Source organism: Ammospiza nelsoni, chromosome 3 (genome assembly GCF_027579445.1).
Source record: "Ammospiza nelsoni isolate bAmmNel1 chromosome 3, bAmmNel1.pri, whole genome shotgun sequence".
Lineage (NCBI taxonomy): Eukaryota > Metazoa > Chordata > Aves > Passeriformes > Passerellidae > Ammospiza > Ammospiza nelsoni.
The window spans coordinates 113183262-113196865 of record NC_080635.1 but is presented as its reverse complement, the minus strand read 5'-3'; the positions used below and the strand labels follow the sequence as shown (position 1 = coordinate 113196865).

Here is a 13604-nt window from a genome sequence, read left to right as displayed (position 1 = left end):
GGTCAGCACTGAATCTCATGTGCCAAATCCACAGGTTTTTTGAATACTTCCAGGGATGGGGACTCAACAACTGCCCTGGGCAGCTGTGTCAGGACTGGAAAACCCTTTCCATGAAGGAATTGTTCCAAATATCCAACCTGAAGCTCCTCTGGCATAATTTAAAGCCGTTCCCTCTCATCCTGTCCCTGTTCCCTGGGAGAAATCCCAATCCCACCTGGCTGCCCCTTCCTTGTCAGGGAATTCCAGAGAGGAAAATTCCCTCCTGAGCCTCCTTTTCTCCAGGTTGAGTTCCTTTCCCAGCTCCCTCAGCCTCTCCTGGCGCTCCAAACCCTTCCCCAGGTCCATTCCCTTCCCTGGACATGCTCCAGCCTCTCAGGGTCTCTCCTGTCATGGGGAGTCCAGAAATGCCCCCAAAACTGATATGTGTCCAAATAATTGAAAGTAACTTTGCTGCAAAGGAGAAGAACTGTAAAAATCTACTGCAATTATTAGGGAATTAAACAGCAGCCACACCAGGAGTGACAATGCAGACTTTAAACTTTTTATTCCCATTCTTTTCCCACCTTTAATTCTTGACCTTCATCCCAAGCAGAGCCACTTGCAATGAGCACAACTGCTCCTCCTCCTCACAGGGAATGGAAAAGGAATGAGGGCTCCAATCCTCAAGGAGTTATTACTTAGCTAGTTAAGCAAAAATGAGCCACCAGAGCCCACTTTTCTACCTTTATCATGAAAGCAAAAACTTAGCTAAGCTAAAATTAAAAAGCCACAGAGAAGAGGAATTTCCTTAGTTCAAGGTCTTTAGAAAATCTTTCACATTCCAGAGACAGCTGATTTACCTGAGATAAGAGAAATGATAATGAGGGGACTAAAATTCCAGGTGCTGATGTCCAAAGCCTATTGTAAGCAACAGGTCTCATAAAATCTGATTTTCACAATGGCCCCTTCCCATGGGGGTTATCACTGTCAGGCATAACTCACTGGTTTCTCTCTCTCTCAAGCTGGGTTGAAGTCTTTCTCCTTGACAGAATGTACTCTTTTGGGGACTGACAGCTCTTTGGGATAAGGAACTGGTCAGTGGATCAGGAATTCACTGGGGAAAAAATAAGGAGAGGCACACAGGATGCTCCCTTGGGAATTCTCCCTACAAAACAGGCTGAAGGGGGCACTTGTGGGTCAAGGCAAAACTGCAAGAATCAATCATGCTGTCCTAGGAGAGAAACTTCCTCCATTCAGGAATTTCCTGGCTTTATGGGAAGGAAATGTGGGTATCAGGGGCTGCTGTGATGGAAAAACTGCAGGGAGAGGCAGCAGGAGCATCATGGGGAATAACAGGAACAATCTACCTAGGATGCTGCAGAAAATGTGGAAAAAATTCCCCTTTTTGTACCCCAGATACACAATGGGAAAGGACTGCCCAGGTTAGGAGACAACAGAAACCCCCAAGTACTTCAGAGCTCAAAGGAAAAGCCATCCTGATTAAGCAAAAAAAGGGAGCAGACATGGATTGGATCATACATTGTCAATAGGGTAAATATTTTGGGACATCTCCTACTTTTCCTACTTAGCAGGCCTTGTCTCAAATCAAACAAGTTCAGAGACCTGTTCTGCTGCACCAGATTTTGGCTTTGCCAGCTCCAGGGAGTCACTGAATTCTCATTTATCTATTGAGGTGGAAAAAGTCAAAGTGCACCAGTAACTCACAGGAGCACCGCAAGAAGACAATCCCTAAAAAGAGAGGGATGCACATGGGGTGCAGCTTGTATGAGACTGTCCAAGAACTGCCCAACATCTGCTGTGGGCCACAAGTGCTTCCTGTAATTCTACCATTTGGCATTTGACACTATTCAAATATACATTGCACTGATTTAATTTGAATTTTTAATTTGAATACTTTAAATTAATTTTTGTTTTGAATACTTACTTAATATTGCTTTCCATGTCTAATATTTGAAGTAAAATCTACACAAAAAACTCCTAATGTATTTTAGGAATATCTGCATTTTCTTTTCTTCTTTGAGTGTGTTGAGGCTGTGCTGCTTTCAAAGATAGGAAAGAACCCCAACCAGAACCAGAAGAGACACAAAACATCTTAAAAATGTTATTTTTGCCATGGGAAATTATTCCCTTGATGCTTTCCAGCTCCTGGAAATAGCTGACAATAACTATTCAGAGTTTTACCTGATAATTTTGTGACTTGACATGTTTTATTTGAACACAGCCAACACCAACAGATAATATGGATTCCTCCATCAGTGGCAAGGTCCCAGATTCCTGCACAGATTTCACTTCAACCTGGATTCGTCGAGATTGCCCCTGGCCAAAAAAGAACAATTTGAAATGCTTGTTTAAAAAAAAAAAAAGAATATAAAGTGCTGAAAGTTTGAAAGTTTAATTCCAGAGAGACCTCTACTGGCAGCCATTGGCAAGCAGAATTAATTTTTTTTTTGGGAAGAACAAAGTGCTGCAATCCCAATGACCCAGTGGTTAAGAGATCCCCTTCCTGTTGCAATTTATGAATTTACAGAGAAAAATAAAAGTTCAGCATTCAGCAGCTCCCCAGTTTATTTTTCTCGAGGGTTTTCAAACATAACCTCATATGATTTTATATTTAATACTTTTGAAGGTAGAAAATGGGATCTTCTTCCCACCTATAAAAGGGGAGAGCAAATAGTCCAGTTTGGTGAGCTACTGGAATTTCAGTGAACTTTTTCTGGCTCTGCTCTCCTTGGCTGAAAATTCTGATTCACTGATGGTATCAGTGCAGCAAAGCATCTGCTCTTTACAAAAACTGTAAGGGGAAAAAAGGTAAAAAAAAAAAAAAAAAAAGAAAATTAAAATAAAAATCAAAGGAGTTGGTGAGGTCAGAGGAGCAGCCTGTATCTAACTTTTACTGATTCCTGGTGTTCTTTGGGCAGCAGCTTATCACTAGCTCATCATTTCAAAAATGTGAGCTGCTCAGTTAAGCATTAACAATTTAAAGCAGGTAGAATTCAAACAACAAAGGAGTGTTTGGCTGGAAGGATCAAATATAAGAGAACTCTTGGACCTCTTTAAAAAATGATGACGTTCAATGGAGACTGAGGTCCCTTCTGCCAGGTACTGGTACAGGACAGAGAAAAAGGTAACAAGGAGTGCTCTGATCACCTTTAAGCTGAGTCTCCTGCTTTACTTCTGTTTTCCACAACATCACATTTTGCACCTAAGCTTGACACTTCCTTGGACACCTTGGCCACCCAAAGCAAAGCTCTCCAGGTGTTTTTTGCACAGCTGGAACCCTCACCTGTCTGAGCTGGAAGATGTCTCCTGAACAAACGAGTGTTTGGCTGGAAGGATCAAATAAAAGAGAATTCTTGGACCTCTTTAAAAAGCAATGAAGTTCAGTGGAGACTGATGTCCCTTCTGCCAGCTGCTGGCACAGGACAGGGCACAGGACAGAGCAAACAGGTTACAGGGAGGACTTTCATCACCTTTAAGATGAGTTTTGCTCGGTCTCCTGCTTTCCATCTGTTTTCCACAACATCACATTTTGCACCTAAGCTTGACACTTCCTTGGCCACCCAAAGCAAAGCTCCCCAGGTGTTTTTGGCGCAGCTGGAACCCTCACCTGTCTGAGCTGGAAGATGTCTCCTGAACAAACGAGTGTTTGGCTGGAAGGATCAAATAAAAGAGAACTCTTGGACTTCTTTAAAAAGTGATGAAGTTCAGTGGAGACTGATGTCCCTCTTGCCAGGTGCTGGCACAGGACACAGCAAAAAGGTAACAGGTAAGCTGAGTGCTCTGTCTCCCACTTTACATCTGTTTTCCACAACATCACATTTTGCACTTAAGCTTGACACTTCCTTGGTCACCCAAAGTAAAGCTCTCCAGATGTTTTTGGCAGAGCTGGAACCCTGCCAGTGCCACCTCACCTGTCTGAGCTGGAAGATGCCTCCCATTCTGCCTCCTGAACAAAGGAGTGCTTGGCTGGAAGGATCAAATAAAAGAGAACTCTTGGACCTCATTAAAAAATAATGAAGTTCAGTGGAGACTGATGTCCCTTCTGCCAGCTGCTGGCACAGGACAGAGCAAAGAGGTTACAGGGAGGGCTCTGATCACCTTTATGCTGAGTCTCCTGCTTTCCATCTGTTTCCCACAATTTTGCACCAAAGCTTGACACCTTCTTGGACACCTTGGCCACCCAAAGCAAAGCTCTCCAGGTGTTTTTAGCACAGTTGGAGGCCTGTCTGTGCCACCTCACCTGTCTGAGCTGGAAGATGCCTCCTGTGCTGACGTCCTTGGCAGGGGTCACCTCCACTGGGCAGTACTCCCCGTTCTCATTGAGCTCCAGGATCTGCACCCACAGCTCCACTTTGCGTGTCACCTCACTCCACCTGCAGAACAAGTCATGGACTGGGTTGTTTCTTCTCTTTGGATGTTTTGGGTTTTTTTTCCCCCCAAAAAGGAATTAAAATATCAAAATACTGAGCTTACAGTGCAGACTGAAGTAGCAACAACTGCTGCAATAAATGCACCATTTGTGAGCACACAGGTAGCAGCTGTGCAGAGCTTCTAAATTTTCCTGGCAGCTATTTTAGTCAAACATCAGAAATAAGCCTTTTCCTGATTCCAATACAAAGCCCAATTCCACATTTAAGCTCTGGTCTCAACTCCTGCCACAGAAGCTCAGTGTTGTCAGGGCAATCAGGCTGAGATGGAAGACAGAGGAATGAAATATGACATTGTCTCACAAGCTATCAAAATTCAGAGCACTTTCCTGACCTCCTTCATATCACTGCCTTCTCTTCAACTCTTTCCAGAGCTTAATAAGAAGCAGCCATTTTTGTAGAACTTCAAAATTAAAAAGGATAGAGGTGCTCACTACTTAGCTGCCAAACATAACCCACTATTTTAGAGCACCCTTTTCCTCTTTGCCGTATTTCCCTGGCTTTTATTTTAAATTTCCTTACATGCAGCTTAATAGTTAATATAAGCTTAAGCTGCAAGTAAAAAGAGAAGTAACTGCCAATAAATTAAGGTGCAGAGCTGCCTTCTGATTGAAGAGGCCAAACAACTCATATTTAAGAAAATGCTACTACAAGATTGCTTTGGGGACAACAAATGGTGCCAGCAAACAAAAAGCACCTCCCTGCAGTCTGAACTACCATAATATTGCATATTTATCCAAATTGAAGTAATAAGGAATAAAACTTTTCCAGTGGCAGCATTACAGGGATGGCATTTCATAGCCAGGAATGAATTGGAGTCATCCAGAGGCCTTCAGTTCAAAATCTGACTCTTTACCCCAAACCGGCTTCAAAACTGAGCACCTCAGGTGGTGACTTTTCCCAAACTCCAAACCAGAGATTCATTTCCCACACGTACCTGTCCCGAAGGCTGCGTGTTTTGGCTTGAATTATTCCCAAATCCCACAGGGCTGGGTTTTTTCGGTCCCCACTCTGCTTGTGCCCATAAACTTCAATGGCCAAAGCACCATCATAAAGATGTTCCATGAAGTCTTCAGAAATATTCACAGAAACCTCCTGGAAGGGACAAATCAGTTGGTAAGCGTGACTACACGACTCAGGCTGGGAGATTTTACTGCCCAGACTTTAATAAAAGCATTTAGTAAAATTAAAATCCCCCTGGTTCCCAAGACACAATCCAGGGGAAAGGAATTGTTGGATCAGTTTGTAAAATCAGGAGGCCGGTCAAAGGAATGTGATTTTCCAAAGATTAAAGTCTATAAGGAGCTGGAAAATGACCACAGGCTGTTGCAAGCCCTGAGCCAATGGCTCAGAAAAAAATCAAAGCATATGCTGCAATGCTTCAGAATCAGAAAATCAAAACTCATCAGAAGGTGTTACATCCATTTCACAAATGGGAAGAGGAATAAATTGCCCAGTGTGGTAAGAAGTGATAGAACATGATGACAGCTGGGGTGATTTGGCTGAGATTCATCCAGCTGACTGTAGATGTCTCTATAAAATGCTCAGCTGCTCCAAAGCCAGTGGGAAGAAAGAGTCTGTCCTAAATAGTCTGTTCTGACCTCTAACAACCCAACTTCAGCATCTACAGCAGCCCCACGTCCCAGAATTGGGACATTTCTATTCATTTCATCAGAGTTTAGAGTGATCACCTCAGTTAATGACATCATGTAACGTCAGATAAATATCCCTCATCCACAGGTGAATTTTACTGTGGATAAATTCCAATATTAGTTTCTCAGATGAAGTCATGTTTTTCTTTATTAACCCACTTCACCTTCAGTGATTTTTGGACAAATGAACAGTGCAGAAGAATCAAACTTAAATGGACTCTGAAGACATTTGAATTCCTATTAAAAAAAAAATTAGTGTATCAACATAATGAAATTAAAAATGGTATTAGAGCATCATGAAATAAAATGTGAGAAAAGAGGCAGATAAAACTGCTACACAAACTAAAACAGTTTTTTTTTTTTTTTTTGCCTGCCTTACAGTTTAATGAATAAAACAGAAAAAGAAATTACATTGCAGTGGTCAAAGACAACCATGCACCGTGGCTCCTTGCTGATGGAAGACTGGGAAGGATCAACCTCAGGTGCAACAACAACTGGCTCCACTTGATCCCAGAATGTGTATTTGCAGAACACAAAGTTGGACAGGTGCTGTGGCAAACCTGTAGCCTGAAGTATTTTAATCTGGAAAGGAGGTGAGAAAGAAATGAAAAGCGCTTATTCATCAGGCACGGAATTAAAAACATCACCTAGCAGAACAATGCTCCACTGCAAAGGATAAAAAAATTAAGAACATAAATAAAAAAATAAGAACAGCAAACCAAAAACAATTTAGCAAAATAAAATTTCTGCACTGATACTCATTGGAGACAATGTTTGGAGTGCAGCAGCTGAGGACAGTCACTAGATGTCACCAGGCTCATATTTCCTGGAAGGGACATTCTGCTCATTTTTATTGGTGAAATGCACCAAACCCATTGCAACTGAAGAGGAATACAATAAAAATCTCATTTTTCCAGTGGCTCCTTTATGCTCCAAAAATCTTGGGTTTAAGATACTACTTGTTCTTATTCTGTGATGCTGGAAATAACCTAAAATGAACCCCAAAGAAAGCAAAATTAACCTGTCCTCTCATCAAATCAATGCCAAATAGAAACAAAATGTTGTGAATTCTCATTCTGATCTAAACAAAGCCATGATATTCACCATATATTTAATAAACTTTTATTCTCCATTTGTCAAATTAAGACCAAATGAGTTGGACTTCAGCAGTATGACCCTCAGGATTAGGCAGGAGTATTTTTTGCCAAAAATGCCCCATCCTGCTTGTAAGCACTGGAGCTCTATGGGACAGGATAAAAAGTGGGGGGAAAAGAACACAATTTCTCCCAAACTGTTCATATTGTCCAGAAGTCAGCAAGGCTGGGGACCAGACCCTCTAATGTTTTTTGCCTTTCTTTTCTTACCTGTAGCTTGTAGTTTTACGATCACTGCTAGTAAATACTTCCTATTAATTTTCTTCTTAAATCTAACAGTAATAAAAGCTGTTAACACACACAGTACACATTAACATACAGTTATTGTAGTATTAATATTATAATAGTAATATTATATTAATAAATAAAATATCTTAATATTAATATGTTATAATATTATAATATTTAACATACAGTTAAAACACACTGTACGTATTTTACAAAATATTTAATATTCAGAGAAAGAAATATTGAGAGAAACAGAAATATTAAGAGGCAATGATTCCTAGAATGATGGGAGTTTATCTCCCATCTCTTGACTGGATTCTGCAGTCATTCTTGATTCTGCAAGATATTCTTGAATTGGATATTGAAGTGCCAATCCTAATACAAAGACCTTCTCTGGATTCCAATAAAATTCCTGGGGCGAGCCTTTGGCATATTAATGAAAGGAACAAACCCCAACTAATTATCTTGTGTTACTTCAGCCATTCCAGAAACAAAATAAGGTTACAAAGAGAAGACATCCAATGTCCAGAAGCCAAGGATTTCTTTCTGAACTCAGGATGGGAAGAGAAAAGGCTGCTCAGAGGTTGGGAGACACCTGGAACTCACCCTGCAGACAAGTTTTCTCTCTGGGATGTCATTTTCATTGGAGTAGTCAGGGCTGTCCTCACCTCCCACCAGCCTGTCATCGATTTCCCCGCTCACTCGAACAACTTCCACGTGGAGACGGCCTGAAACCTGGCAGGGCATGAGTCAGAGTTATGTGGTGCCAGAAAACAGTGACAGGCTCACCCCCTCCCAGGCTGTAAGCAGCCAACACTTTATTCCTTTCTGCACTCTGCATTTGTTGCACCAAGTGAAGAACGCTGTGGAGCAAGGATCAAAAAGCCTTTGTTGCAAAAATCATAAAGAAATCAGACACTGGGGTGACTGAGGGAACAATTTCACCTTCAAACCAGTCTCTGGAGGGTCTGCAAAGGGCACACTTGATGCAGAGCACAGAGAATGGTGCCTGGTGTGCTCTGCTGCCTTTGAAGTTGTTCTTCCAGAATATATTTAAGAACCTATTTTCTTGATGGCAGGCAGTGAAACCAATGGAGCTATAGCTCATCCTAAGGACTTATTTTGGGCTATTTCCCTCTGGAAGCTTTCTCCTTTCACAATCACCTTGCTGGGATTGAGAACTGTCTGAAAACTGTAGTAAAATATTACGGGATTTACACAATTCCACACTGTTAGGAAAGACCTTGAGCACATGAAAGTGGAAATTATCTACTCCATGCTGGTAGTGAGATCCACAGGCTGTAATTAAAGAATGATTTTTAATTTTAGATTTTAAAGAACGACAAACCTCTCCCTTCTGATTGATGATTGGAACAGCATATTGAAGCTTCACATCATAGAACAGGCACTCAAGGAAAACATTGGCTACTCCAATAAGGCTGTGGTTCTCCTGCTCGTCATAGAAGGGATCAGCTCTCCTGAAATAAGCTCTCATCACCTGCAAGCAAATCCAGAGTCTGTCAGGAATCCAAACCTCCCAGGAAACACTTCTCAAAGTGTTGCACAACCAGCCCAGTGAAAGAAAAAGGGACTCAAGCAAGAGGCCAGATTAGATCAAGAAGATTGGAAATGAATTTTATTTTGGATAAGGCCTGTCCTGAGCAAGTCCTCCTTAACTTTGCCAGATTCCTGAACATTAACTGCTGTTGTGTCATCTGCAACCTCCTATTATGTGCTCCATTCCCTCACCAAACTATGCATGCAGGCAGGGATCAGAGTGACAAGATAAGGGTTAATTAAATGCTGAGCATCAATTCAGGACTAGGAAAAGCAAAACCTCAGGGAAACTCAGCTCTTTGCATATTCCCTCCCCACCTCCACCAAACAATCCTTCTGAAAATGTAACAGGAATGCAATTACAGGAGGACTTTTTACTTACTGGATTGTCTTCCTCACAGTCTTTCCACTCCTGGTAAAGGTCCCTCATATCTACCAGTCGATTTTCCAGCTTTTCCAGTGACCAGATCTGTTTGCCTTTCCCTTTCCTCCTCACCTGGATTGCAGGCTCACTGAGAATTGCACCTCTCTGTGAAACAATTAAAGGGATGCCAAGAAGGAATTACTGTCAAAACAGTGAAAAAAGAGTTTAAAACTAACACAAACTTGAGAATATCTTTGGGAAAAGCCTGTTCTTTTTTTTTTTTATTCTGGCTTGAGCAGCCAAATCCAAGTGTGACAGGCTCTGAGTTCAGCTGTCACAGTGTATTGGTGCTCATTTTAACTGGGCAGTGTAATCACAGCTACAGGCACTGATTTCCATGGATTTTCACCTTGCATAAGTGTTAGAAATGGGAACATTTAAGTATTTCACAAATACCCTCAAGTTAGAGCAGGCCTGGAGCTCCAGCTAAAATTACCAATGCCTGCAACTTTCAACTAGTGCAGACACTTAACCCCCTTTATCATCCTGTCTCTGGATGTGTCTTCTCTAGAAGACTGCGAGAAAAACTTCTAAAACAACTGACAACAATTATAATCCTGGAATAAAATCCATCTGTCGTACTAAAGACAGTCTGAGTATCACCAAAATACTGATTTGGCTTCAAGAAATTACACCAGCTTTAGTTGTCAGCCTGAGACACAGAAGTCTGGGTTCAGATCCCTCCTTCCAAAATTTCTACGATGCCTGGGAACAAATAATTGAAATCCTCTCTGCTCCAGTTCCTCCCTCCATAATGGGGATGGCAGAATTTTCACAGCTCACTGGGATGATGCAAAGTCAAATGTCCACAAAGGGATGGTAACCACTTGCAACAGATGTTACCCAACCTGCAGAGACTTTGTCACTCTGCAACAGCAGCAAGTGGGAACTTCAACACCAGGGGAAAGGTCTTGCACCCAAATATTTATCTTTTAAGGGACATGGTAAGATTTTCATGGTATAAAATAAGATAAGGATGTAGCAGAGATGTATTTAATGCACATTGGTGGAAAACTAACTCAACCATTAGAATCAGAGTAAAAGAAATCTGAACACTGAGGGACAAACTTACTAAACAACCATTTAATTCAGTCAGGGTGACTGTACCTTGCTGTTGGCATTAAGGCTTGAAGCTGGGATCTGGAGGGTCACTTTGTACTCTGTCCTCTTGTCCAGTTCCTCTCCAATAAAATTGGCTTCCCTCACGTACAGATTGGCTTTAACAATCTGCTCTCGCAGCTTCCTCAGGCTGTGGGTCAGCATTTCTTCCCTGGAACAACGGGAATGGGGAGACAGGGGAAATCATGAGGTTCATGAAAAGCAAAATAAATGGATGAGGAGGCAACTGAGAGCTTGTGGGTGAGGATTAAAGAGGGAAGGGACAGGTGACATTAAAGTGGGGCTGCTACAAATATTGGACAGGTGAGCCCCTCCAGAAAACCCAGGAGCAACCTCATGCTCACAAGCCCCGGACTTCAGCAGAACTTGTGCAAAGGTCTGGGCACTGCTGGAGAGGGACTTGGGACAAGGGATGGAGGGACAGGACACAGGGCATGGCTTCCCACTGCCAGAGGGCAGGGATGGATGGGATATTGGGAAGGAATTTTTGGCTGTGAGGGTGGTGAGGCCCTGGCACAGGGTGCCCAGAGAAGCTGTGGCTGCTCCTGGATCCCTGGAAGTGTCCGAGGCCAGGCTGGATGGGGCTTGGAGCAACGTGGGATAGTGGAAGGTGTCCCTGCCCATGGCAGGGGGTGGCACTGGAAGGACTTTCAGGTCCCTTCACACCAAAATGATTTTATCATTATATTTTTATAATTTGTATTTTTAATACAAAAAATCAGGCTAATGAAATTACATTTTAACTGGAAAAATCCTCCCCCCATCTGTATGAATTTAGCAATATGAAAATTAGGATGCTGCTGGCTTTGGAGACTTCTCCATGCATCTACTCAACCGGCAGCTTTTGTGTGGCTCATTCCAGAGTTTTCCCATCACAGATGTGGATGTTCCATGTTACAGAGAAAGGTTTATTCAGACACGAGCCACTTGCTCACTGGTTTTCCTGGCAAGTGTGAGAAAAAGTGGCAACTGTGCAGCCCAGGAATCTGGTGCTACAAAACATCCCAGGCACACAGCTAGCACCTTGTCAGGCTGGCTGAAATAATTTTTAATTCCAAAGTTGCTTTTCTATCTGTATTTTTCATGACAATATCTTTACCACACTCATTTATTTAGGATTTCATCTTCCTCCTGCAGCTGCTCTTTTTGACAGCAAGAGTGGAAAAGATTATTTAGGGGCTGAAGTAAACAACCCCAGTGCCATCACCCAGGAAGAGGTAGAGTGGACAGTGACCCCTCTGTGGTTATTAGATGGTTTTTATGATTATTTGAATTAAAATTATTTGTATCATCCTCTTACTCCCTTTTTTTTATTTGCCTGCCAGAACCTGCCCAGGTCAGACAGCTGGATCTGTGTCAAGAGGAAAAACTTTCCAGCAGCTGAGTCATGCATGACCCATGAAAGAACAAACTCACATATAAACCTCAAAATTTCACCCAATCACATTTTTAGCCAAATTTGCTGCTCATCAGGATAGAGCTTCTATTAGGAACTCATTATTTGCTCATATTTTCTACCACTGTAGGTCTGGTTATTCTGGAGGTGTTCAAGGCCAGGTTGGATGGGGCTTGGAGCAAACTGGGATAGTGGATAGTGTCCTCCTCATGGCAGGGGTGGAACCTGATGGTCTTTGATGTCCCTTCTGTGATCTTCAGATAAACATTTTGGCCACGTCCTCCCCAAGCCCCCACACGAGTCCTCGCAGAAATCCACCGCAATTGCAGCACAACGACAATTTTACCAGATTTGCTGCAGAAATTCGACAGAACGCCCCTGGTGGCCCCAGGGGGGTACCCACCTCTCCTCTGCCCACTGCCTGAGGCGCTGCTGGGCACTGGGGGAGTGGAAGGAGAACCTGTCCATGCTGCGGAAATGCTGCTTCTCGGGCGAGAGCCGGCGCCGCAGCTGCTCCAGCTCGTGCTCGTACATCAGCCTCTGCCTCTCCAGGGCAGATCTCTTCTCCTCCTCGTGCTGCTGCTCCAGGCTTTGCAGGATTGACTGCATTGGGTCTGGGCAGAGTTCGAGAATAAAGAAAGTACTGCAGTGAAATTCATGCTGAGGATTGTCCTGGATGTATGGTGCGAGCGCAGGTATCAGGTAAAAAGAGAGATTCTGGTTTTATTGCAGTGTGCATTTAAAAAGTGCTGCTGAGTTCTGAAGCAAAACAAATGTTTACAAGGCAGATGATTTAAGAGAATTAAGAAAAGGGAAAGCCCAAGTTAGGGAAAAAAAAAAAAAAGAAAAGTCTTCCTGTTTCCCAAAATAATGTCATTCTGAGACAGCTACATGAGACCACAAAAACTCAAAAACATGGTTTCAGAGACAGAAATCACTGCAGTTAATGCCTGAGTGAGACATAACACAAGAAAAATAAACAGCCAAGTGAAAACACTTTGATTTGAGACTGCAGTTCCAGCAGCATTCCACTTCTGGCTTTCCCCTCTGCAAGAACTGCCAAACCAAACAGTCTGCCATGGTTATTTTTCCCTCCTCAAGCACAAAAATGACTGTGATGAATCATTCACAAGAAAAATTCTCCAAAAGGAAGTTATAAAGGAAAAAGTCTGTGGTTATTCTCATATTTTGTAAACATTCCCAAATAATTTTTGGGGCTCCTTACCATTACTACCAAGAGCCTTCATGGTGACTTCCATCTGGGCATACTCATAGCTGAAGTTAATCTCACTGGACACCTCACTGGAATTGTCTCCATCTATATCCAGCTGCTCCACACTGTTGCTGCACTTCATGGAGTTGTCCCGCTCCTCTTCCTCATGATCTGCCTTCTTTTTCTTCTTGGGCAAATTCAGCCTTTAAATAAGGGGAAAATTTTTAGAGGATTATTAAATTGCTCAGATCTGAAACACAGGGTTGCTTTCAAATATTGTTAAAATTCAGCAAAGCCTTGAAATCAGAAGATTTTTTTTTCCTTTCAAACTTTATTGATCTCCCGTGGGTGTAATTTTCCTCAGGGCAAAAGCAGGAGCAGAAGGTAAACTAATTAATCCATTCTACATTCTCATAATTAAGTACCTCATGCTA

At 42.4% G+C, this 13604-nt stretch overlaps 1 protein-coding gene across 1 annotated transcript in view; it reads right to left on the bottom strand.

The window, feature by feature from the left end:
- The window catches only part of KIF13B (kinesin family member 13B), a 123492-nt gene that overhangs the window by 36803 nt on the left and 73085 nt on the right, over positions 1-13604 (bottom strand). Inside the window, exons 16-25 of the mRNA XM_059467726.1 lie at positions 13183-13373; positions 12361-12571; positions 10550-10712; positions 9401-9547; positions 8810-8959; positions 8068-8196; positions 6491-6661; positions 5365-5522; positions 4241-4373; positions 2182-2316 (exon numbers count right to left, since the gene is read on the bottom strand). Coding sequence (XP_059323709.1) covers positions 2182-2316; positions 4241-4373; positions 5365-5522; positions 6491-6661; positions 8068-8196; positions 8810-8959; positions 9401-9547; positions 10550-10712; positions 12361-12571; positions 13183-13373 — 1588 coding nt within the window. The remainder of the gene's footprint in view (positions 1-2181; positions 2317-4240; positions 4374-5364; positions 5523-6490; positions 6662-8067; positions 8197-8809; positions 8960-9400; positions 9548-10549; positions 10713-12360; positions 12572-13182; positions 13374-13604) is intronic.